This window comes from Sceloporus occidentalis, unplaced genomic scaffold, assembly GCF_023333645.1.
Source record: "Sceloporus occidentalis isolate IW3139 unplaced genomic scaffold, rSceOcc1.0.p SCAF_2, whole genome shotgun sequence".
Taxonomy (NCBI): Eukaryota; Metazoa; Chordata; class Lepidosauria; order Squamata; family Phrynosomatidae; genus Sceloporus; species Sceloporus occidentalis.
Genome location: NW_028316982.1, coordinates 90,348,291 through 90,375,156, shown reverse-complemented (window position 1 = coordinate 90,375,156; position 26,866 = coordinate 90,348,291). Strand labels below are relative to the sequence as shown.

Here is a 26,866-nt window from a genome sequence, read left to right as displayed (position 1 = left end):
ACTAAACCTTGATTCTGCTTCAGTAATTTTATAATTACTTTATATACTCATGTATAAGTCTAGAAATTTTAGTCAAAAAATTGACCCAAAAAACCTGAGCCGACTTATTCACTAGTCAATGTAAGTACTGTACTTTAACTCTTATTTTAAAAAGGAACTATTGACTCCAGTCTATCACTCATCCATACACTCTTTAGTATGAGCACAAACATGCCTTTGAGAATATTGTAAGTTTTTTGGCATTGTTTTCCTTTGCTTCATCCTTTAGATCCTTTGTTATATGTCCCTAAGTTTTACCCTCAACTTATCGATGGGTCATGTCAAAATCCATAATTTTGGCTCCAAAACCTGCCGTTGACATATACATGAAGTTGACTTATAGTTGAGTATATATGGTAAATTAAAATATTGGAGTGAGAAAGTGGTGGAAGGAGATATTTTGTTGGTTTCTCTTAAAGACTAACAACAATATGCTGCTGGATGAGAGTAGCAGATGCTATTCAGAGGAAAATTGGCCTAATTTTTTAAAAAGAAAAAAAATACTCTTGAAATGTTGTCAGTTTGCTATGATAAGCAAGTAATATTTTACCATCTTTTTTCTTTAAAGAACTACATGAGCACACACATGGACAAGCATCTATGTACTCTTCCACTTAAAAGATCAGAAAGAAAAAAATGTAATTGAAATTTCAAAATTATTTAACAGGTATCTGAAGAAGCTTCCAGTATGTGAACAAATGTATTGTATCAGTGTTGCTGTGCTTCGGGACATTTAAAGCCAAACTGTGTAACATTATTCTTCACATGTTGTGATCCAGCATGCCTGGGAGGGGAGGGGAACTGGACTAAGACCATGGTGTGGAAAGGGACATGAATCATATGGCCTGCTGCAGTTCTGATCAGAATTTCCCTACTGTGCCTGCTATCTCACTAGATGTTTTCCTTTTACTGTTAACAACAGACGTAAGAACTCCAGTTCAGTCAAAACTGTGTTTGGGGGAAATGGTTAGAGATCCTCTCCTCCCATTCCATCGTTGAATTTGGCTTGGATCTTCCTAGACAACTGAATGTGTGTGTGTGTGTATGTTTTAAATTGCACCAGACCAAACCATGTGAACAACGTCCTGTGTACTTTATGCAGTTTTTCCTAAGCACATCTGTAATAGCTCAAAATAATTTTTGTTTAAATCTGGGGAATATGACATGTTCACTCCTGGTGATGGTTGCATTCACATAACAGCTCCAAGTCTCTGTAGTTCTGTGTGTACAAAGAGCTGTACAGCTGGCCTTCCACATTTGTGGCTTTGACTTTTGCAGATTTTATTAGTCAAGGATTTGATTAATATGTTCTCTCTAAGAATCTCTAGGTCCTCCAGCATGACTCTGTGGTTAACATCTACCAGAATCTGTGCTGAAGGACTTAGAGATTTCTAGAGAGAATACATAGAGTTGGAAGAGAATTTCCTTCTTCACAGTTTCTAGGCAGTCCTCCATATGCATTCTGCACCTGCACAGAGCAGTGTTTTAAATCCAACATCAGGCGTGAGCAACTGAGGCTTTCCAGATGCTTTTGTCCTAGACCTTCCATCACCTCTAGGTAGGGTTGCCATACTTGTCCACTAAAACACGGGACAAAATGTAGGACAAAATCTAGACCAAACTGTAGGACAACTGCATGACAAAACTCAGCCCAAAATGCAGGACATTTAAGAAAAATTGAGGACCTTAAATGTCCTACATTTTGGGCTGAGTTTTGTCCTGCAGTTGTCCTACAGTTTGGTCTAGATTTTGTCCTACATTTTGTCCCAGGTTTTAGTGGACAATTATGGCAACCCTACCTCTAGGCAATCTTGCTAACATTGGTGGATTATGGGAACTGTAGTCAAAAAACATCTGTGGATCTACAGTTGGCCCATCCCTGCCTCACAGCTAGGCAATAAAGTTATTTGGTAAGAAGATGTTCAGAGGGCTTAGCCCAGGGGTAGGCAATCTTTTTGAGCCGGGGGCCGGGTTGCTGTCCCTCAGACAACTGGGGGGCCGAAGCCAAAAAATAAATAACTAAATATTTTTTAAAAATTAAATATATAAATAAACCAGGACAAATGTAGGACAAAATTTTCAAATGGAAGACACTTTTTTTAAAAATGGAGGACACGCGAAAAAATTTGCTGATTTTTTAAAAAAATGTTAATATAAATGCATGTTTCTGAGGCTTCTATAGACAATTGCCCCCCAAAGGCCCTGGTGGCAATTGGTGGCAGGACTGGGCTGGGGCCGGTCCCAAGGCCTCGCCGGGCCGCATCCGGCCCGTGGGCCGCAGGTTGCCTACCCCTGGCTTAGCCCCTGCCTTCTCATTCACTGCCTTCTTGACTGCTGTGTTACATCAGGCATACTTTCAGTGTTTCTGTCTAGTGTAAACCCCAAATACTCTCCTTCTCTTTCCCCCCTGCTTTCTTTTTATTTATTTTTTTGATCATTTGGGTAATTTTGTCCTCTGGCATCTTACTGGTATAGTACCTGTGGCACATTGGTATCTTGCCCCTGTTGTCAAAATTTTAGAAGGGGGCACATCAGGGGACCTCTGATATTGCAGAATTGAACTGGTATGATTCCACTTTAAGTGCTATGGATGCATCCCGCGAAATCCTGGGATTTATAATTTGGGAAAGCACTGGAATAATATGTCTTAAGAATTCTAAATACCCCTCCCTAAACTACAAATCCCAGCATAGTCTTATGTCTGTATTCTTAGAAATGATTTAGTAGTTAAGCAGCCAGCCTATAGACAGGTTTCTGTGTTCATATTTTCTCACCACCTCTAATGTGATATAGACTTTTGGCACTAACACCAGTCTGTAATTTAGTTTATGCTAACCAGAATATAATTTTATCTGAAGTCTGGTCACCAAATTAAAAGGACAGTAAAGGATTATGATTCCCATGGCTGTAGTACAATCTGGCCATTAATTAAGGGATATTTCATATTATATCTTTTCTGCACTGGCTTTTCTAAATAACTTTTTTCTAAAATCAAGTAAATATACTCAGGTGAAAGATGACTGTTTGGCTAGGCTGTTTAAAAGGCACAAAGTTTTGTATCTGAAACTTAAGAATGCGGAGCAGAGCAGACATTTGCAATTATATTTTCTTTCAGTGCTTTATTGCTATCTGCATTTCATTCAAGTGCTACACAAGTGCTATACAAGGGCTACTCTTTCCCATTCTGTTTTTTTTACCTATAAATTGATATGTTGATTATATTAGTTATAGTGGTGAAACCAGCATGATAAGTATAATTCCCCATAGATCTTGAAAAATATTTTTATTCAATTTATAAAATTACCCATTCATCAGATCCCCACACACATGGTAACACTCTGTAGATTGTCTGATTAACACTAAAATTATTATAATTTATTATAACAATGATAATTCATTATAATTATAATTATTATTCATACTCTTAGATCTTCTGAAATTGGTAAGAATGGGTTGGCCAGATGCAAGAAGACAGAAAGCTTCAGGACTGGGATTGGGAAAAACGCATCCCATGCCTCTGTCCTGGCTTCTTGTTCTAAGATTCCTGCTGCTTCATGGATTTTAGAAGCAAGAAAACAGAGAGGAAGAGAAATGGCAAGGAGATGGAGTAGAGGGGGAAGGTTGATGGGAAGGTTATTTGCTTGTTCAGCCAGGCAGTTATGATCCTTTCAGAATATTAGACTCTTTAGAGCTGAAAGCTGGAGCCTCTCCCCTGCACTGACCTGTGCGGAAGTTATTTTTGTATTGAGGGGGAGGGCATTGTGACTCTTAGGTTTTGCTCCTCTAATATTTATTGATTTTATTATCTCTTTTTATATATCGTTTGGAATGAGCTACCTTGAACTGCTTTGCACTTGTTTATGGTTTTTGCTCACACAGTGTTTGCAGTTTGATCATTTAATGAGATGTTTTCTTCATCCTCTTCCCACCCCCATTACCTTGCCTCGGATTCCCCTGCCATCTCTCCCATTCAGCTTTCCATCCACCCTGCACTTTATTGGTCACACAATTTAAAGGGCTTGGGTCTACTGAGTCTGTTTTTCTTACATGTTATAGAGAACCTGTTAGTGCTTTGCCACTACTATAATTATAAGTAATTAGAATGCAGTGCATTAAGTAATTTCGATTAGCAATGTTAATAACAATAAATCAGTCTCTTACTTCCTAATGTTGAAAATTGGCAGATTTATTTCCAAACTTAATATACCAAGCTTTGGTCCCAACACACTGTTGAGGAAAGAGATTGATTAAAGCAACTGGGAAATGTGTCATTCAGTTAATTTTTTCCCTACTAAATCTGTACTAAATTTGTACACTATTTTAAATTAATGCAAGGTTTATCATGCTAGATTGTCTGCAGCTCAGCAGCTAGTGGGCATTCATCCCAGTGCTCTTTTAGGATAGTTTATTCTGATGTTTAATTCTTCAGAATAATTTCTATCTATATTGGATGAATGTGGTCTCTATGTGATATCACCACATCTGAGTATGCTGTAGGTCAAGCGTGGAGAATTCAAATGGCCCAGTGAAATAGCTCTAAAATGCACTAGAGCAGTGATGGTGAACCTTTTTGCTTTGCCGTGCCTGGGGCGGAGCTTCCACTCTCCAGGGGCGGGGCTTTCCCTGTGCCCTTTCCCGACCTCCAGCTGTCTGAGAGACAGCTAGAAGTGGGGGGGATTAGGAGAGGGGGTGACAGGTGCGTGCCTGCCCTTCCTTGGCCTCCAGCTGTCTCTCAGAGACAGTTGGGGACCAGTAAGGGTCCATGAGGGGCAGAAGCAACAGGCGCGCGGCCCCTGCTCCTTTCTGAAGGGCTTTGCCAGACCTGAGGTGTCCTCTGAAGGACACCTCAGGTCTAATGAAGTCCTGAGGGAAGGAGGAGACGTACGCCCGCCCTCTCCTCCTCGGTCCCTTCCTTCGGCCAAATGGGCTCCAAGGGGCCCATTCGGCTGAAGGGAAGGAAAGCCGAAGGGAAGGGCTTGGGCACGCAGCCGTCCTGGGCTCCTCCATGGCCTTTTCAGCCCCAGATCTCTCTCTCCGGAGGAAGGTCTAGGGCTGCGACGGCGCCCAGGACCTGGCACACTGCCTCCTGGGCTCTTCCACGGCCTTTGCAGCCCCAGATCTCTCTCTCCGGAGGGAGGTCTGGGGCTGCAAGGGCCGCGACGGAGCCCAGGATGCGGCACGCCGCCACTGCTCCTCCTCAGGGGCCTTTCCCAGTCCCCAGCTGTCTTTCTGGAGACAGTTGGAAGCTGGGAAAGGTCTCTGGGGAGGAGCAACTGGCACGTGCCAGTCGCTTCGCCTCCCCCCAACCCTTTCCCAGCCTCCAGTTGTCTCCAATAGGCAACTGAAGGCTGGGAGAAGGAGCCAGACGCGCATGCTTCTGGCTCCTTCTCTCCAGCGCCATTTTCTGCCTTCCCGCTGTCTCTGAGAGACAGCGGGAGGTCTGAAAATGGCAGGGAGAAGGAGGAACGGGCACTCATGTACCTGTTTCTCCTTCCCCCGGTGCCCGTGCCCGGTGAAACGGCCCGGAGTGCCACTTCTGGCATGCGTGGCATAGGTTCGCCATCACGGCACTAGAGTGTATATTACTGTTTGATGCGAGCACATCTTTGTATGTGCCTTTAGACTATGACTTGTAGTTCAAGAACCACTTCACGGATGTATCTTATTGTTAAAAACAGATAATTGAACTTTCTGATTAATTGTGGAGGGACAGGCAATTAGGGTATGGAAAATAATTTTAATCCCAATCATCATGTTAAGCATTTTTGTGCTAATGCAGTTTTACAGACACTTGCCAAAATCAAAAGCTAAAATATGTGAAAAATTTGACAACAGGAAATATTATCCCATTAATCTGCTAAATCTCATAGCATTATAATACTGGCTAAATAACTAGTGCGTACAATCTCAGGGCACTGTTGCTTCAGTACAATAATTGGGCTGATGATATTTTCTGAATTCAAAGTACTTGAAGTTCAGTAGAAAAGAAACAAGAGAAATGTGTACAGTCACTGAGAAACTGGTTGCCTTTTGGGACATATGGCCCATGTTTGTTGAGTAGTTGGTTGACTACTCAACCAAGTGTTCTATTGTGGTATTATATGCTAAGTAAGCCAAGAAAATATGGCCATATAAGCTTGATGGTGGTCCAGTGCTAAAACATCATATCCTAAGAAGGGAAACATTTGCCTGAGTAGGCACCCTGGTACACAATAGGAAGCCTGGCATGGTTACATTGTGGAAGCAACACTAATTGAACCATATTTCCACACTGGAGACATCATGAGAGTGAAACGGGGAGGAGGGATTTATTCTTTATGGTCTCTGTGACTCACACATATTGGATACTCTGTGCCTGCTCAGGCCATTTTTGGAAACCTTAAGTTTTCCGCTATATTACTTCAGCTAAAGCCCCCCAACCCAACCCAACCCACACTGCATATGCTCAGTACCGTTTCTGTTCAGTTCCACTCAAATCTCAGCAGAATCACTCTGTTCAAAACTGTTCCCTTTTTGTAAGCAAAATACACAGAGAACAGACACAAAAGACCTGGCCAAACAATATATCCAAAGTTTCTATTTTTAGATATCTTCTCAACAAAAGCAGAAGTTTGTTTCACAGAAGACTTCTACTGCAAATGCAAAAAAGCTCTCAGCAAGCATGCCAGAAAAAAAATCACTTTCATGTTGATAAGAAGAAAACTATTAGCATTTTTTATTCCTGCATGTGAGAGCAAAGCAAACATTTATATCCATGTCTTGGCCTGAAACTCCCATTGGCCCTAGCCAGCATTGTCCAACAACATCCAGAGAGGCTCATAAGATCATCATCATCATCATTATCATCACCATCATCTTTATTTATATCCCACCTTTTCTGCAAGAATGGGTCTCAAAACAGCATATTCTCTCTAAAATACAGTGATGTATTTTCTATTTTGTTTTCTACTGTATTTTCTACTCTGAAATATAGGGATGTGTTTGCTATTTCTAGTCTTTCAGTATGTACAATATGATTTTTTTTCTTGTCAGATTCAAACTTAGTGCCCAGAACTATTTCTAATTTTGGTACCTTGTCCTTAAAAACAAAGCCTGGGTTTTAGAAATCGGGAAGCACAAGATCTCTTCCATCAGTTTGAGAGATCATGAGTTCATGACTGTTGGGGATATTAAGTTTGTTGCTGTTTGTGTGTTTTATAAATCAGTCTTTACACAGTGTATAACTCTGTGTGTATGTGCGTGTAAAATGTTAACTACTTTTTATTTATTAGAAAAGGTAATGCTTTATACTCAGTTTTTCTTTTTTCTAAACGAATGACTATATCTTTTCATTTCATTATTTTCCTACTTACTCAGAATTCTAGTGAGTTCTAAGCTCAATGGCCCTATTTCTGATGAAAAAATAAAACATTAATCAACAATTCCATATAGTGAAAAAAGCTCCATCAAGACAAAATGTAAGAGTACTATAAATTAGGTTTTCTTCTATAAAGTACTGACTTCCTGTCTTACAAATTATCTATCACTGTGACTGAACAGCATAAGTTGATTAAACAAATTGGCTTATTTTTAAATACTGTTTGAGCTTGGAACATGATTCCTTCAGCAGATATATTAAAAACTTACTGGATTTAGGTGAGACATGCCTTAAGACATGAGAAAATATTGCTTAAGATACATGTATATTAGATGTCTGTTACTCATTTGACCTGAGCAGATACAGCAGTAACCAAGCCAATCACATGGCATGATTCTAGCACATACTTCTGCAATATTGAAATTTAGGCCGGCCCAGCACTCAAACTTAAAAAACCCTCAAAAATCCTAACACAATTGTTTTCAAGCCAGTAAATTTCTAAGTCACTACCCAATCTGTTACAGGTCGGTCTTCACTCTTTCCTTTTGAAGATGGCTTCTTGGATGACAGTCATGGAGACCAGTCTTTATCATCAGGTCTGAGTTCTCCAACCCGCTGTCAGAATGGTGAACGGGTGGAACGCTATTCTAGGAAGGTGTTTGTTGGAGGTTTGCCTCCCGACATTGATGAAGGTAATGTGAAAATAATTATATTTTCTAAAAAGCAGTTGGCAGTAACAGAATTTCACAGTCTTCACAATAATACTGAAGTTGAGAGCATGGGGCTGTTTTGAGATTTTACACAGTAGGTTTTATTAATCAAATAATACTTTCAAATAATACTACACAAAATGTAGTGGCTCAGGTAGTTAAGACACTGACTCTGTTGATTGCAAGATCAATCAACAGGTGACACATGATGGGGTGAGCTCCCATCACTAGTCTCAGCTTCTGCCAACCTAGCAGTTTGAAAGCATGCAAATGCAAACAGATAAATAGGTACCACTCTGGTGGGAATGTAAACAGCATTTTGTGCAATCATACTGGCCACATGATCACACAGTAGTCTCTGACAATGCTGGCTCTTCGGCTTAGTAACCGAGATGAGCACCACCCCCATGGTCAGACACGACTTGACAACCTTGTCAACAGGGAATACGTTTACCTTTATCTTTACTTAAAGCAAAAGGTGCTTAAGGCAAATAGCGAGGTGTAGTTGCGATTAAGTGGTATATATTTAAGGAAAAGTCAATGAATACAAGTTCATGGTTTTTTGTGGGTTTTTCAGGCTATGTGGCCATGTTCTAGAAGAGTTTATTCCTGATGTTTAGCCAGCATCTATGGCTGGCATCTTCAGAGAATCTCTGAATAGAATCTCAGAGAATCTTAGAGAAGATTCTCTGAAGATGCCAGCCACAGATGCTGGCGAACCGTCAAGAATAAACTCTTCTAGAACATGGCCACATAGTCCAAAAAACCCACAAAAAACTATGGATGCCAGTCATGAGAGCCTTTGACAAGTTTGTGGGTTTGTTGGATCCTATCTTGTCCTAATCCTGAGTCTCAGACCTATAAGGATTATTAATTTCAGAGTATAACCCTGTATATTGGGAGAAATTACTATAAAAGCATGGAATAATTAAAATAATTTAAAAACTCAGTTTTAATTTCAATTGAAAACAACCCTGACCACCAAAAGCAAAACTATGGAGCCAAACAGACAGCACCTAAAGGATGATTTCAGGGCGTCATCAGACGTGGGTGGCTTCAAGATGCTCTAGTGGCATGGCATTTACAAGCTGCATGCTGCCAGAGCATCTTAAAGCCAGCTTCCAAGTACAATGGGATACAAAAAGCTCTTTGTTAGGGAAAAAAAAGAGTGGATCTTATCCACTCCTTTTTCAGCCAGCTTCAAGGCAGATTAGGGCTGGGACATGTGTTTGCTGTGGCCCCAATCTATCTTCAGAAGTGGCGACTTCAAGCCACTCCTTACCATTCTGTTTTGCCCCTTAGTGGCACATAAAAATAGATTTAAGCATGATGTTTGATGAATCTAAGGGGGAAAAAATCTTATCTGTTCAATCAGTGATAATGCCTCTGTAATGTCCTTGAGGTTCAAAGTCTATATGGCATTTTACGGCATTTTCTGCAGATAAAAATGACTGTATGTAGGCAAGGACAGTATTTTAAAACTTGTGGAGCACACACTTTGTAGGATTTGATTGGTTCAAAATCAATACATTAAATTAGGTTTGGAAAACAATGGATAGTTCAAACGTAATTTGCTTGTCTTGGGTCATTCATTCAAAATCTGGTTATATTTTAGACTGCTTTTTTAGGGTTGTCCTATGTAAGTATAATGTATTAGAGTACTTTACTGTCCATCTGCTTTATTAAGCAAAGAGAAATATTTTTATCCCAAGCAATTTGTAGATGTTCTTTATGCCTTCCCTCCCTTCTGTATCGTTTCACAGTAGAGAAGACTTTAAATTAAACAAGCTAGAAATGATTACAGGACAAATATTGTGATTAGGATCATATTAACTTAATACGATATAGAATGTGTAAAACATTTTGAATTTTATTGGACTTATTTTATCTATACCAACAACAACAACAAACTTTAATGTTAGATATTTAGAGTAATATATTTTATAGTAATAAAGAGATTTCCTAGGCAGGCAGTATTCTAGATATACATATGTCTAGAGAAATACTTAGAAGAAGACCAGTATATTACCATATACTTCACTGGGCATAAAATTGGTTGTTTAAAGCCATTACTATATTCCACCTTGGATGTTATGCTGGAACCATTTTCTTTCCCATTACTGTTTGTTGTTGTTATTTAAAGAAGAGAGCAAGAGACAGAAGAAAACAGACACATGGATGGAGGAGAAATGTGGACAGGCACATTGGTGGAGGAGTTGGGGGGTAATGTTGCAGGTAAAGATTAATTCCATATCAGAAAGACAGAAAAACTATTGGCATTGTTCTAATTTTAAAGATTGATAATTGCCCGAAACAGACGAGCAAAATGGCACGGCTTCAGGCTGCATTGAGAGTGTGCTGTTTACACAACGCATGCCCTGAACATGGCCTGAAGCTGGGCTGAGGCTGTGCCAACAAAAAAGAACCGGAACAAGAAGGAGTGGATAGAATCCACTCCTTCCGCTGGCCCAGGTCAGGACTGCCGTGGCAGCTCGGATTAGGACCGGGCACTTGCAGTTGCCACTGTCCAGGTGCGAATGGCACCACCATGGCCTCGCACCACTCATTTGAGCCTGTCTGTTTCGAGCCAATATCAAGGAAGAATGTTCTAAGTTTTTCCTTTTTTCCTTTAAGGGTGACCATACTGGTGTTTTTTTCTTAAACAGATGAAATCACTGCCAGCTTTCGTAGGTTTGGACCTCTTGTGGTGGACTGGCCTCACAAAGCTGAAAGCAAGTCCTATTTTCCACCTAAAGGTAATTATTTTAATTTAAAATTACTCAGGCAAGAAGCTGCTTCCTTTTATGTATGAATGCTTAACACAGTTTTCAGTTAATGTGCAATCAAAAGTAGAATATAAATGAACACAAAAAGCATTTTTAAATAGTATTTTTGTATACTTTAAAAAATGAATTTAGAATTTCATTTCTAAGTCTATAAATATTTTTCCTCCCCCCCCCCCCCCCCAATATATAGCTATATAGGGATTTTGGCTTTGTACTTTTGGTTTTTGAAACATCTGTGATCAGCTCCTTTTGTTAACCTGAGCTTGTCTCATAGTATTAATGCAGTAAATAGCTAGGTGCCCTGCCATTGTGTTTTCTGGTCTTCTTATAAATGGTTTTAAATATATAAGCAATTATCATGGTATCCTGCTGCATTTGAGTTGTTCAAACCTGTATTTAAGTTGTTAAACAGAGCTTACAGTTACTGGCATATAGTTTTGTAAAAATTAACTAGCATTATTCTTATTAGCACAATCCCTATTACTTAAGTATTTCATATTGGGCCGTGAGCATGTATTTTCAAATTCCCTAGAAGTACTCAATCAGAGCAGGAATTATATCCTGCAGTGTCTATTCTGTCTTTGAGTAAAAGCCACAACTGCATGCACAGTCCTTAAAGGGATAGGACAGGACACTTGCTGAACTAGAAGTGCAGCATGACCCAGAAATGAAATATGAGAACAGATATTCTAGCAGCTCTTAAACATTTACTGTATAGTAGTCATAGCCTGATTAAAAATCAGCACAACTTAGTAGCTTAGTTGATACAGGGATGGGTTTAAAGCCATTCTTGAGATCCTTTAGGGCTGAAGGGTGGGGTATAAATACTGTAAATAAATAAATAAATAAATTTAAATGGAAGAGCGGTATCTCTAGTGGTAATTTTTTGAAAGCTCACCAACCAATAAAATTCACAGTTCCTTTTCAAACTAGTGAGCATATTACCAAAGTCAGATACATTACAGTACTTAATGTTAAAAAAGGTTGCACTTATCCAAAATGGTTTTTAATGTCTGAAGTGATAAAACCTGTTTTGGGACATCTTTTACAAATGCAAACTGTTTTAAATGCAGAAAAGAATAGTGAATTGGTCATAATTTGTGGATGAACTAAAAAGTGGAAGATGCTTTTTGAACATCTTCAAAAAAAAAGGGGGGGGGGATCCCAACAATTATCGCCCAATTAGCCTGACATCAATAGCAGGAAAGATTCTAGTCCAGATCATTAAACAGAGGGTCTGTGAACATTTAGAAACGAATTCCATAATCACAAAAAATTCAACATGGGTTTCTGAAAAACAAGTCATACCAGACTAATCTGATCTCTTTTTTGAATAAAATTACCAGCTTGGTAGATGAAGGGAATGCTGTAGACATAGCATAGCTTGACTTCTGTAAGGCCTTTGACAAGATCACCCATGATATTCTTGCAAACAAGCTAGTAAAATGTGGGCTAAACAATTCAACTGTTAGGCAGATTAGTAATTGGTTGACTGGCCGAACTCAAAGGGTGCTCAGCATGCTCCTCTTCATCTTGGAGAGAAGTGACCAGTAGGGTGCCACAGGATTCTGCCCTGTGCTCAGTGCTATTCAACATCTTTATGAATGACTTGAACGAAAAAATAGAGGGAAAGTTTATCAAATTTACAGATGACACCAAATTAGGAGGAGAGAATTAAAATTCAAAATGACCTGAATAGATGAGAAAGTTGGGCCAAAAACTAACAAAATGAACCAACAGGGAGAAATGTAAGGTACACTAAGGCAGGAAAAATGAAATGTATAGATAAAGGATGGTGAACACCTGGCTTAACAAGACTACATGTGAAAGGGATCTAGAAGTCCTTGTAGACTACAAGTTGAAAATGAGGCAACACTGTGATGCAGCAGCCACTGCAATTCTAGGCTGCATCAATAGGAGTAGTGTCTAGATCAGTGGTCCCCAAACTGTGCTCTTTTGGACTTCAGCTCCCAGAATCCCAGACTATTGGCCAACATGGCTGAGGCTTCTGGGAGCTGAAGGCCAAAATCTCTTAAAGGATACAGTTTGGGGACCACTGGTCTAGATCAAGGAAAGTAATAGTACCACTCTATTCTGCTTTTGTTCAGACCTCACCTGGAATACTGTGTCCAATTCTGGGCACCACAATTCAAAAAGGATATTGACAAGCTGGAGTGTGTCCAGAGGAGAGCAACCAAAATGGTGAAGCATCTAGAAATTATGCCCTATGAGGAGAGACTAATGGAGCTGGGGATGTTTAGCCTGGAGAAGAGAAGGTTAAGAGCCCTGTTTAAGTATTTGAAGGGGTATCATATTGAGGATGGAGCAAGCTTGTTTTCTGCTGCTCCAGAGAATAGGATCCGGAACAATGGATGCATGCTACAGGAAAAAAAGATTCCACCTAAACATTAGGAGGAACTTCCTGACAGTAAGAGCTGCTTTGATTGAGAGTTCCTGCATGGCAGGGGGTTTAACTGGTTAGCCCTTGTGGTTTCTTCCAACTCTTTGATTTTATGATTCTCTTCTAGTTTGAGTGGGTTTTTAAAATGTTACCTTTCCCCCAAATAGTGTTTGTAGCATGCTTTGATTTTATTTTAAATTTGTAAGAGAGCCTTAAATAATTCTGATTTCTGCCTTACCTAGCAACTCGTAATTATCTCTAGGTTAGATCCAAAGTTGAAGAATTTTCTGTAAAAAAGAGAGCTTCCTCCATTCATAGAAAATACTGCAATCCTGTAGGAAGCGGCTTGATTTTTGCCACCACCCACATTTTTTCCGAGGGTCCCCTGCTCCTGAGGACTGAAGTTTCAGGAGGCACAAGGAAACCTCAACAAGCCATCAGTGATAATTGCTATATAGGAATTCTGGATCCAAGCTAGTATCTTTGCTGTTGCTTTAACATATATATTTAATTGTTGCTGAATTACAAAAGGCCTGTGTTGTTGAATTGGAAGCATTCTACGTTTGGGAAGGCTAAATCAGTGTTCTGTCATGCTTGTAAAAATATTCTTGAGTAAGATCTGTTTTAGCATAAGACAAGAGAACAGTCTTTTGCTATTTTTATCATGGTTCTAATATGGGGGAAAGTTTTCCAGGCTCCTGCCAGTTGCCCTGAATATCTGTCCGAAAGTGCTAAACAACGCTGGGTCACAACTGTTCCAGATTATTTATAACTGACTTCTGAGCTGTCAGAGCTTTCAAAATAAACCCTACAGCATGATTATTGTAAACTTTGCTTGTCAGGTAAGCTTTAAATAGGTACTTAATTGACATTTGCTGGACCATTCTGTCTGTTTCTAAAAGGTTTAGTGCTTGTGTAGATGTTTGTGTAGGTTTTTTATGTACATTCCTTCATGTCTTCATTCCAGAGCACTATTCTGACTCAGCCTGATATCAGGGTACTTTAAAAATTAATCTCTGTCTGTTCTGAGATCAAATGCTATTTCAAATTGCTAAAAGCAGGATTGTTGTGTTTTTTTAAAAAAATGTTGAGTAGTCCTTCCATATACTTCCGGCATATATGCATTTACCTTAGCTGTAGAGCTGTTATTGTGCAACACTGTAAGAATGCTCTAAAAGTGTTATCTACAAGAATGTTCTAAAGTACAGTTCTCCACAGTTATGCTACATCAAATGTTAAGGCTGGAATATTTCCTTAGATGAAGGAAAACCTTTATATGAAGGGGAGGTTCTGTGATTAGATCCTAGAAAGATGATTGACAAGTTTCTCTTATTGCTGGTGCACAATACAGCAAGAATCTGCTCGTGGTAAAGTTCTTCATGACACCAACCAGATAAACTGCTGTGGGTTAGGAACTGGGAATGCTAGCAAAGGTGTGCTTACCTTCTCAGTTTATGCACTTCCAGTTTTCACCCTTAGTTTTGCTTTCAGAAGTCTTTCAATCTTTGAATTTCTTGTTGTATTGTCAGAGTGGAGATTTTTCCTGTAATGGAAAGGATCAATTGTATCCTTGTATCCCCTGAGAAATTTTTCTGTTACTAATAAGATGATTCAGAATTGGGGATTGAAAGAACTCCTTTTGGCAGTTCTAGCAGAATAAGTTATAGATGATTTGTCACATTTAATCAGGCAGAATGATGACACTCCTCTAATCTTTCTCAAATGTTTCTCTTTCACTTGAATTCTAACCCCTGCTTCCTAATTATGCCTCCCCCCGTTGCCAATGTGCAAAGGTAATTGCTATTTATTTAATATATTTGTTTATTGAATTTATACCCTTACAGTAATTTAAAACAAGGTCAAGCTAAAATCATATTTTCCAAGATACTGTTCTTTTGTGCAAACTCACAAGCACCACAAAGTTTGTCTACCCACAGGGTTATTTCCTTCCAAAGTCAGTGCAAAGGGAACAATATATAGTCCAATGTGGTTGTAAGGATAAGCTAGACTTACAGAGAATTTAATTTTCCTATGCAAACAGCATGATCATCATGCATACTGGCTATTGCTCCTGCTGCGAGTGGAGAGGGATAAACAAACCACAGTTCTTCCATCAGACTAGGAATGGAAAGAACAGCTATAAAAGAACTAGAAAAGATCCTACTAGTAAAGATATACAACTGAGCACTAAAGTTAGAGTTGTCCAAGCCATTGTGTTCCCCATCACCATGTATGGATGTGAGAGCTGGACAATGAAGAAAGCTGATAGGAAGAAAATTAATTCATTTGAGATGTGGTTCTAGAGAAGAGTGCTGAGGATATCATGGACAGCCAAAAAGACAAACAAATGGGTCCTAGAACAGAACAAGCCAGAAATCTCCCTAGAAGCCAAGATGATTAAGCTGAAACTGTTGTACGTTGGCTACCTCATAAGAAGGCACGATTCATTGAAAAAGACAATAATTCTAGGAAAGGTAGAGGGACATAGAAAGAGAGGAAGACCACAGACTAGATGCATAGACTCTATTAAGGAGGTCATGGATATAAAGCTGGAGGTCCTAAGCAATCAGTAGAGGACAGGGAGTCTTGGAGGTGTCTCATCCACAGGATCACCATGAATCAGGATTGACTCGAGGGCAGTTGACATCATCAACATACAGACATATAAATATACTTGTTAAAAAAAAATAATCTTTTTAAAGTAAATATTTGGATTGGAATCCCAGGAGAGCATCCCATATTGCCCTGCCTATGAGAACTCCTGGGAGACAGCCACATGTCAGATGACCATCTCCTTCTCTGGTGGCATAAGAAGTTATGTATACAAGAAGCAGGTGGCTACTGCCACCCTTCTGTTATTGTCACAACTGTGTAACATGTGCATGAAGATCCTGGATGCCTCCTTGCATGGATCTTTAAACTGTCAAATCACTCACACTGGGGCCCATTAACTCAGGAGGAATCCTGTCCAAAGTTTGTTTATTATATGTGTATGTTTCTGTCGAGAAGTAGGTTGAATTCAGAAGCCTAATTAGGTTAATGAAGGTGCTTTTCATTGTGGTTTTGACTTTTTTCCTTGAAAAGCTAACTTTGATGGAATGTAGTCATGTGCCCTATCAGGGATGTATCCAGGATTTTGGGAAAGGGGGAGGGGTTCCAGACTAAGTGCCATCATTATAATGGGGCTTGGGTGTGGCGGCATGGCTGCACGCACCATTCACAGAAGGGGGGTCCGGACCCCACAGACCTCCCCCTTGGCTACGTCCCTGGCCCGATTTTACAGAGAACAGTTGTTTATTTGAAGGGCTGTCTGATTAAAATCTATTATAAAGGTAAAGAATGATCACAATGGAAAGGTGCACCTTGGTGGCTTGGTGCCCATTTGGATAGCAGACCGAGCAGCTCAACTGGTCACTGTCTTTCCTGCTATAATGACACATGTTACATTTCTATCTAAATTACGCTAACATACAAGATATAAATTTTAAAAATAAAGTTAAATAAATTAATATAGTCTGAAATAAAGACAGTCTCTTGATATAGCTTTCTCTCATGTAGTACTGATCTTAGAATTGGGTTGAATCTCACCTTTGCAGGGAAATCATCTGATTAGCCTCCTAGCTAAGCCTGCGTCAGTACTTTATAGAACTGCTGACAAGCAAAACAACAGTGAAATGTATTAAAACTCCATCAACAATAGATCTTTTTCCCTAGCAAGAATTACATTCTGTTTTTCCCCCTCCAATTTATAGATTAACTTTTATTCTTAACAGAGCTAGGAGTAATTCTGCATTATTTGTGCTGCAGAGATGAAGATGCTGCATATATTAGTTTAAAGTTTCAATAGAAAGACATCTAAAAGCAATAGAGAAGAATGTATTTTATGTTTAAAAATTCCTATGGTTTTCTTTGAGAAGGGTAATACATAGACTATTAGATTATTTAATTTTTCTTCCTCTGAAATGGTTTATATAGTGTTCTCTTAGTTAAATGAATCAGCTGGCTATATAGTACATTGCCACTCTCTCAAGAGGAACTTTAGCTTCACAGAGTAATATGTAATATCACTCTTCTGTAGTAGCTAAAGTAAGATTAGGCTCTTCTATTTTGCAATTTCTTTAGTGCTAAAGTCTTTGATGTATTTTGGAAAGCCACTCACAGCACAGCTATACTTAAAATGAAAGTCTGCAGATTTTTAAAGATCACCTCTGGGTTCTTATTTTTTAAAATCAGCTTCTTTGACTTTTCATTTCATCTTTGGGTTTAAGAAGTGCAATTTTATTAGTGTTCAAAGCATAACATTACAAAGCTATAAAATAGGACTGACCTGGGAGTACTGACTATTTATGCTAGTACCTGTAGTAAATTTCTTAAATGTATTTCTGAAGTTTGTGTTCATGTGTTTGACTAAGAAAACAATAATATAGAAAAAAAATATAGCACAACGTTTCAACTTTTTCCAGTGTTCTTGTATCACATCATTCTTACTTCACCAAGTTAATGGATACAACATCATGGTTTTATATGTAGCTATATGAGATGGAACCTGCTATTTTAGTAAATATAATTTATGAACAATATATTTGGATTGGGGACATCCTGATAACATTAGAAAGCTTGCATATAGTTATGGTTTATATGCCTACATTTAAAATTATTAAATTTAACATGTCAAGTCTGAACAGTTATTGCTTAAAGGCATTCTTCTCCATTCTCATCAAATACTGCAGGTGCACTCAGCGGAAAATTATTTAAATACAATATTTTTAAGAGTAAAGATACCAAATTTCATAAGTATTTCTAGGTGGCATGTTCCATTGACGAGGCTTTGTTACCTTTAGACAACTTTTTAGAATTTTCAAATTTAGTCTGCCTTTTCCTCTTTCTTCATGATACATGTTTGAGTTGATTCATTCATCATCTCTGAGAAATGCACCTAAGGTATTTCACAATTACACATAAAAACAAAGCTGTTCAGGTGTTCAGTTACCACAGAATGACTGCACATTGGGAAGAAACCCACTTGTACAGGCAAGCTTCATTGCTTAATAAATTATTGTTGGCTGAAAGTTTGAAGAGAATTTAAAGAAGTAGAACCCGAGGAAGGAGACTCTACCGGTCAGAAGGAATGTGTTCCACTCTCCATTCTGTGAGGAACCCAGCAAAGAAGTAGCATTGGCTTTCTTTACACTTTCAAACACGACAAAAGTAGGGTGAATTTGAGCCACCATAATTCTGCACTTCTTTTCCCATTTTCTTCATTAACTGAACATCTGGAAGGTCTTAGGGGCAAATGTGGCAAACGTATGTTTTAAAAAAACATGCACTGTACAGGTACACTTGCCAGAGATCTAAGGTTGCCTATGTCCTCCAGCTAAATGTACACTTCATAGAAAATCTAGGTATCTGTTAAAAATGATCAATTTTGCATACTTACCATACCTGTGGCCATGCTTTTTGCTGTGTGAGAGAAAATTTGTAGTATGTTGAAAAACATGAGACCCATAGGACTGCATAGAATCTATAACTATACTATTTTGGCCCAGTCATATACAAAACAGTTATGTTAAATTGGTGGAAAGATTGTGATAGTGCAGTTGTTAACTATATAGAGAGTTATTTATTTCTAATGAGTGCCATCACGAGGGTTGGTGTTACCTGGTGCGGTAACTCATGATGTCATACACACCCCTATTGACCTTCTCCCATACCACAGCATACAGAATCTTAGTAATGTTTTTTGTACTAACATTATTCATAAATTGTAATTCCCTATATCACTGAATGTAATGGCAATAGTAATATAAACAACTAGAAAAATTAAAATTACATCTTTAAATTCAATATCATACACACAGCCTAAATGTATGTATCTTCAGGTGTTTCACAGCACTTGAATCTCATCATCATCATATGTAAATATCTGAAAATATTGCACTTTTATCCACTTTGTAGGTCCATGATACAATTAGAAACAGGAGCATCACTAGGGGCATTCAGGTCACACCTGTTCCTAATTGTATCCTGTACCTACAAAGTGGATAACATCTGAAGAGTTATAGCCTACACTTTTGACTGACAATGTGCTGTTTGGAGTTAGAATCATAGAGTTGGAAGAGACCACAAGAGCCATCCAATCCCACCCCTGCTATGCAGGAACTCACAATCAAAGCCCCCCTGTCAGATGGCCATCCAGCCTCAGTTTAAAGACCTCCAAAGAAGGAGACTCCACTACTCTCCGAGGAAGTATGTTCCACTGCTGGACAGCTCTTACTGTCAGGAAATTTCTCCTAATGTTGAGGTGGAATGTCTTTTCCTGTAGCTTGTATCCATTGTTCTGGGTCCTATTCTCTGGAGCAGCAGAAAACAAACTTGCTCCATCCTCAATATGACACCCCTTCAAATACTTAAACAGGGCTATCATATCACCTCTTAACTGTCTCTTCTCCAGGCTAAACATCCCCAGCTCTCTTAAGTCTCTGTTTGTAGGGCATGGTTTCCAGACCTTTCACCATTTTGGTTGCCCTCCTCTGGACACACTTCAGTTTGTAAACATCCTTTTTGAATTGTGGTGCCCAGAACTGGACACAATATTCTAGGTGAGGCCTGACCAAAGCAGTTGCTTTAATATAACGAGGCTGTGTACAACTGCTAATTAGGATGTCTAACATACCGTACCTACAAGTTGGGTGCTTCTGCTCCAGGCCAGTTCCACCACCCTGCTATTTCTACTGTACAGTTGTGAGGCATGACAGTTCAATGGCACACATACTATTCATTTGTTTGTATTGCACTGTATCCTTCTTTAGGCATCCCTCACTTTATTGCTTTAGCACAAAGCTTCTTCTTTTTTAAGGTGTGCGTGTACGCAGTTATGAATGTGAAATATATTTAAGATTAGATGGGAACATAAACAAAATTACTGGATTGGGGGAGGATGAAAGGCCTAGAATGTTTCTGACCAGTTTTCCCCCCAACAACTTTGTGTTTTGTATCCGCCGTGTCTCAGTGTATTATTGGCCAACATGTGTCCTGCAGAATTTTTGCTCTTTGTGTTTTAGTATGAGTATATTGTGCCGTGCTTCCTAGAATTTGCAGGTGCTCACTTTGTAACCTTGTTCTTTCCCAAGGTTATGCCTTTCTGCTATTCCAGGAGGAAAGTTCTGTACAAGCTCTCATAGATGCCTGTCTCGAAGAAGATGGGAAACTTTACCTATGTGTATCAAGTCCTACTATCAAGGACAAACCAGTAAGTAGAGTGATATACTGTGTTTTCCTTGAATAGCTGAAAACCAAATGCATTTGTGAGTAATTGACCATTCAGTATCATTTTACTTGGCTTTTGCGAATAGGTATTGTCCATGAAAGACTCTAAGATGTCTGTAAATATGAAAGCTCTTCATACTATCTGCTTTACTCAAAGACATAGCTGTGTTAGACTAGATCGGTATGCAAAGGGATGTTGAACCCCCTTGAGATGAACTGAGAGAAAGAAAGAAGTTGGTAGCACAAATTTCATAGACTTGAGTCTAGTTGTTTGCTTTAGTGTTCTTTAATGGCTTAATGTGCTGATCCAGGTACTAGAACTCATCAATAAGCTTGGTATCTGTTTGAAACAGCTTCCTCATGTGTCGCAATGCAGTCACTTTATGTACATTTCTTTTTATCCCTCAATTGCCACCCTGTTTAAAACATGGGTTTGTTTAATTCATTAGAGGTTATCACCCATATTTGCATCAATGTTTGGCTTGCAATGTGATCCAGTTGTGTTTGTTTTACAAACCATTCTTCAAGATGGTTTTGCTTAATGTTGGAGTGCTCTAGATATTAAAAAATGGCTTTTTCCCTACATTTTTAGGCAAACTGGCAGTACCATAGGAAAAGTAAGATTTAAACATTAAAAATATATATCTTAAAAGTGTACCCGTAAGTGTGCTGCTTAGAATAAATAGGTACAGGCAGTGCATATTTAAATATCTGGATAGTACTTTTCATATTGCCTTCATTTGCAGATAATCCTATAAGCAAAACAGTGTTAGACTCCTGCTTTATATCCTTTGATGTTTAATCTCTGGGCAAACCTGCTCACACTGTTTCTTGCCTTGTAAAATTGGGAGAAGATGGTATGAGCATGATCTCTATAGGATTGGTCATCAGTATGAATGCCCTGATTTTTATGTCACTTTTCCCACAAAGGTGTTATGGTGGAGTACTCTAATAGGAATGTTTTTAGCAAATAAACCATGACTTTGTCTTTTTTATATATACAATTTTAAAAGCGTATGGATAATAATAAAAATTAATAGCTGTAGAAAGTCTATATAATAGTCATACTTTAGTTTTCATGGTTTATATATTATTCCCAAGCTGGTGCTTTCCATATATACTGGACAACAAGCCCCTGAATCCTCCAAACTAAAGAATTTATAAGGCTTATCAACATTACATTTTTATGGATTGCCACATTCAAACAACCCAACAGTTTTGTCCCAGATTCAACCATCTGCCTTTTTAAATGGACAAAGTAAATGTTTTCCATTTCAGCAATCCTCTTAGCCTAAGTAAATGAGTTAATTCCTTCACCACCCACTTTTTCCTTAGTTTTCAATATATATGGAATATTTACTAAAATGAAGAAAGCCTTGCAGTTAAAAATCTATCAACTTTCAGAATGTGAGGGATACTTATGAAACGTTCTCTATAATCCATGGTCTATGTTTGCATTTGCATGAATTATTTGTAGAATGATTTTGTAATTAATGCTGAAAAGAGGAGATAGTTTCATATAATAAGAGAATGTTGTGTTTTAACAAATAAAATAAAATAAATAATCCAAGGTCTGGATCACAGGCAGCTGGTGATAGATACAGATATAGGTATAGATAGAGATATAGAGCTGTTGCTATAAATAAATGTAGTATTTTAAAAAGCCAGCATGGTGTAGTGGTTTTGGTGTTGGACTGCAATTCTGAAGACGAGGGTTCAAATCCTGGCTCGACCATTTAAACCCACTGGGTGACCTTGGGCAAGTCACACTCTCTCAGCCTTAGAGGACTGTTAAAAATAATGAATTAATTTTCTTATTCATATATTTCATTCTTACATTATAGTACTCTGTTACGTATTTGTATATTTTTGCTGTAAAAAGATAAACTAAATCACCCTAATCAGCCCTCAGTCTACAGGGTTTCGGTATCATCTGAGGAGCACAAGTTTTGCAGGTGAATGGGAAATCAGGCTTCATTTCACATCATAAAACTTTTTGCACATTTATTCTTTGTGTATATGTTCAGTTACTCTTAGGTTACAGCAGATGGGCGGGTTATAGACCGCCGCTTTGAGGCAGTCTGCCGCCACCGCCGTTTGCTCCGTAAGGGAGCCGTCGCAGCCAAACCGCGCGGCTCCGTTACGGAGCAAAAAATAAGCTCCAAAATGGAGCTTCTTCTTGCGGCGCCCTAATGACGTCGCGAGGCGACAGGAGCGCATTCGCGACGTCATTAGCGCTGCGACATGTTCGGACGCACAGCATCCGATACGTAAAGATGGCGGTGCCCGTATGAACAGGGCGCCGCCATCTTGTACGTATTCTATACGTACTAGGGTTAGGGGGGTGCGGAAGCACCGCCCCTTCCTAACCCTAGTACGTATAGAATACGTACTAAATGGTGGTCTGTAACCCGCCCTGGATAGCTCAACAGTGATGTTTCCCTCACATGACTTAACTTTCCTTAATTCAGAGTCTGTGGACCTATATGCAGACCACATGGCTTTCTAGAAAGTCGTAAGCATTTTCCAGAATCCTAAACATATAAATGACAGGTGCTGCGCCATGCTGCTCAAGAGTTAATTATCCAGGTCCCATTCAGTGATGGACCTCTTCACACTAAATTTAGGCAGGTTGTACTTGTTTTCAAGGCAAGTTAATGTTGTGATTGGTAGTTATGGATCTGACCCATAAGTTGAAATGTGGCACCCAGAGATTATTCATTACCTGCTAAGCCAGAAGTTCTGCATACATCAGACGTCATATCTATATTTGGAAGACTTTTGTTACTCTAGTATAGGTGTTCCAACTTAGTTTTTTAAGGGTTTTTCGCGTTATGAAGCTGTGGTCTAGAACAGTTTATTCCTGATGTTTCTCCAGCAGCCGTGGCTGGCATCTTCAGAGAATGCTGTTCCAACTTAGTTTGAGCATACAAAATAGCTATTCTAGTGATAGTAAATACCTTGGAGATAACAGCGATAGATAAGGGCAACCCAGCTGCTTGTGTCCTTGGGCATAGATGAGAGCTTCTGCTTGTCTTATAAGTCTTCAGATGTGGCATATATTTCTTCCTGTAATGTTTAATTCTAAGTGTTCTTATTTTCATCAGTTTTATCAACACAGAATAAATACTGGTTATGCAGTATAATAATATAGCTTGATGTTTTAAAAAACATCAGTGGATTAAAATTCCCTTCTACAGCTTTCCAAAAGCCAATTAAATATTGAATCTTTTGGCTTTTTCAGGTGCAAATACGACCTTGGAACTTAAGTGACAGTGACTTTGTAATGGATGGTTCTCAACCTTTAGACCCCAGAAAAACTATTTTTGTTGGAGGAGTTCCACGACCCCTTCGAGCTGGTGAGTGAAATTGCAGACCAAAATGCTAGTGTTATAAATGGTTGCCTAACGTTTGATGCAATAATAGTCTCTCAATAGCCTCTCTTTTTCAGGATGCTTGACGTGTTTTTCTAGTGTTAGTGTGGCTTCTGTCTGAAGTAGGAAAAACATGTTGCAAACTATACAGTGAAGGGGACAGGAGGGATCAAAAGTTCAGACTGCAAGCCAAACTTGTTTCTCTAGTTTCTCTAGTTCGAGGTGTCCCCTACCAAGAAAATAAACTCAGTAGTTTTCAGAGGGACAATGCCACTTTCAGATGTTATGGAGAACTCAGTTGGGAGTCCATTTACCATGCTATGCCACTTCAAAAATGAGAGCACCCTAGTTAGTCTGCATTTGACAAGAAACATGGCAGGTGAGAAGATAATGCCAAAGCCTTTTTTCTTCCTGGTTAATTTTCAACTCATAGTCATCCTTCTCAAGCTGTTTTTGCCAAGCCACACAAGGAAAACTATGGAAACTGGGAGACCATATTTTCTAATTTATCAGTGAAAAAGTAGCTAGGAAAGGGTTGTTCCTGGGCAGAAAAAGTAAAGCTGTTTTTGAAGACTGAAACTTTTACCTATCTAGGCTATCTATCTGTAGTTATAAGTTTTAGCTTGTAACTTTGAAATGCAGTGGCAAGGGAGAACACAGGACAGAGGGGGCAATTGACCCCTAGGCCCACTAAAGTTGTGCACCCCTAATTTAGACATTTTGTAGCACAATAGGCTCAAATTTTGAGCATCTGTGGGTTTTTTAAAAAAATAGATGGCTTTGTATCATACTTTAAGAAGCCTGAATGAATCCTGCTTTGAATAATGTTATTCTCTGTTCCTCTGACAGTTAGGACTTTTAGGTAAGGGCTTTGATTATACAAGTCTAAAATCTTGAGGTATCTTCAGCCATATATATTCTGCCTTTCTGTAATATGAAATAAGCCGGTCTTCATATTGTCTTAAAGCATGGCTGGTTTTCATTTTAAAATGTTAAATTGGATTTTAAATTGGATTTGGAATTTCTCCAGGTATTTCATGCATATGTAATGAATGAATTTTCATTGGATTGTTCTATAATCCATTTCAACTATTACCGAGATTTATTTTTTCTAAGCTATTTAAGATAATTTTGAAGTTCCTTTGTCACCTTAATTTACAGGAAATCTTCATTAAATATAATATATATAATGTTGACTGTACTTAGATAGAAATAGTGATTTAAATAACTGAAACAGGGTTGGGCAATTCCATCAGATCCAGTGCCATTTCACCTCTTTCCTGAATCTTCCTGCTGGCGCAGCATTCACTCCAATGCAGGAGCAACTTCATTTTCAGGTTTCTAAACATGAAATTCTGAACTAAAACAAAATTTATGATGCTTCCATATCTTGAGTTAATGTGAACATTTGGTATGAGGTTTTACTGCTACTCATAACTGAAGTTCAGCAGGGATTGCAGGAGCCCAATGTGACCCATTTCTGATCTCAAAGCATAACAATGGAACAGTTGTAGGCATTTGTGCACTTCTCTCATTTTCTGTATATGCAGTCCGGCTGACTGCATTTTATTTTATTGTTTTGGGTTACATTTTTAAAAGATGCTTGTTTCTTCTATAGTTATTCAATTACATTTCTTGTTTTAGATTCTTTGGGCAATATAAGTCTATGTCATTATATTCTCCCTGAGTTGATTTCAACAATTTTGATACAGAAGAGGGTTTTTTTTCCCTTGTTCGTTTCTTGTTTTTCTTGTATTTTTGCTTCTTGTGTTGATACATGTAAACATTATAAAAGAGCTTTGAGAGAGAGAGAAGACAGATAAGAAATAGAAAAGTTAATGAAGTACTACTACGTTACATTTGTACAAAAAAAAATTAAAGACTTTATCTAAATTGCATTTACATTGAAAAGGGAGTATTCACTACAATTCTCAGTCAGAAATATTGTGAAGACGCAGATAGTTTGAGAATTAATACTGCTCATTATCTGCTGCTTTCCTGGGTGGGAATTGCATCTGCTTTGTTCAACTCTTCCTGTTATTACCCTTTTTTCCCTCCTCTCTGATTTCTTTCCATTTTTCAGCATGTGCTGTCTGAAAGATAGAAAACCTAATGCAAAACTGGAAATAAAGACACTTCATTGTCATAAAATGCTTAGAACAATGACTTATTATATTATATGAAAATTAAAAGCAAGCTGGGAATCACCATGACTCTGAGCAATGCTTTCCTTAAAACACAGGTGGGCAGAGTGCAGCCCAAGGGCCACATGCAGCCTCTAGGAACATTGTTGTGCTCCTAGGGGCTCCAAATGCCCCCCAAATGATCTCTAGGGAATATAGAAAGCATTTCCACATTTCTGAAGCCCCACCCCACCCCAAGTAAAAACATTTTTTAATGATTTTTTGAAAAGCTATCTTTGCCTCAGAATGAGCCAGAATGCTCTCTAGGGGCTCATGAAGGCCTCAAAACATGCCCCATGTCCCATAGAGGGTGTTTGGGGACACTAAAACAGGTGCAGCCCTGCAGGATCTCCTGGAGGGCTAATGAAGCCCCCTAGTCTATCACTATTGCCCACCCCTGGCTAAAATGGTCCTTCACTTTGGATGAAGTGTTTGTACATATCACTGTTCACATTGGATGCTGGCAGGAGTTGCATTTTACCTTTCATTATCCCTTTGTGTTTCTAAGGCATGCTTGTTTTGTTCCCATACCATATTTCCATGTTATTCACACTGAAGGTGAATGGCGATGGTATCTCTACTTCTTGCTTGATATCTGGAATAGCCGTAGCTGGCTGGAGATATATAAGCCAATTTTTCCCCATTTAAAGCCATTCATTTCTATTAAAATATCATTTTAAAATTCCTAACTCTCTAGATAATTATATGGTTAAACAAACAAAGATTCCTGTAACCAGCTGTACATATTAA

At 38.7% G+C, this 26,866-nt stretch overlaps 1 protein-coding gene across 5 annotated transcripts in view; it reads left to right on the top strand.

Moving 5' to 3' along the window:
• Positions 1-26,866, top strand: part of CPEB3 (cytoplasmic polyadenylation element binding protein 3) — a 116,462-nt gene that overhangs the window by 80,222 nt on the left and 9,374 nt on the right. For all 5 annotated transcript variants that reach the window (XM_089510238.1, XM_089510242.1, XM_089510241.1 and 2 more), the window contains 4 exons: positions 7,921-8,088; positions 10,773-10,862; positions 20,424-20,542; positions 23,804-23,918. In XM_089510238.1, coding sequence (XP_089366364.1) covers positions 7,921-8,088; positions 10,773-10,862; positions 20,424-20,542; positions 23,804-23,918 — 492 coding nt within the window. The remainder of the gene's footprint in view (positions 1-7,920; positions 8,089-10,772; positions 10,863-20,423; positions 20,543-23,803; positions 23,919-26,866) is intronic.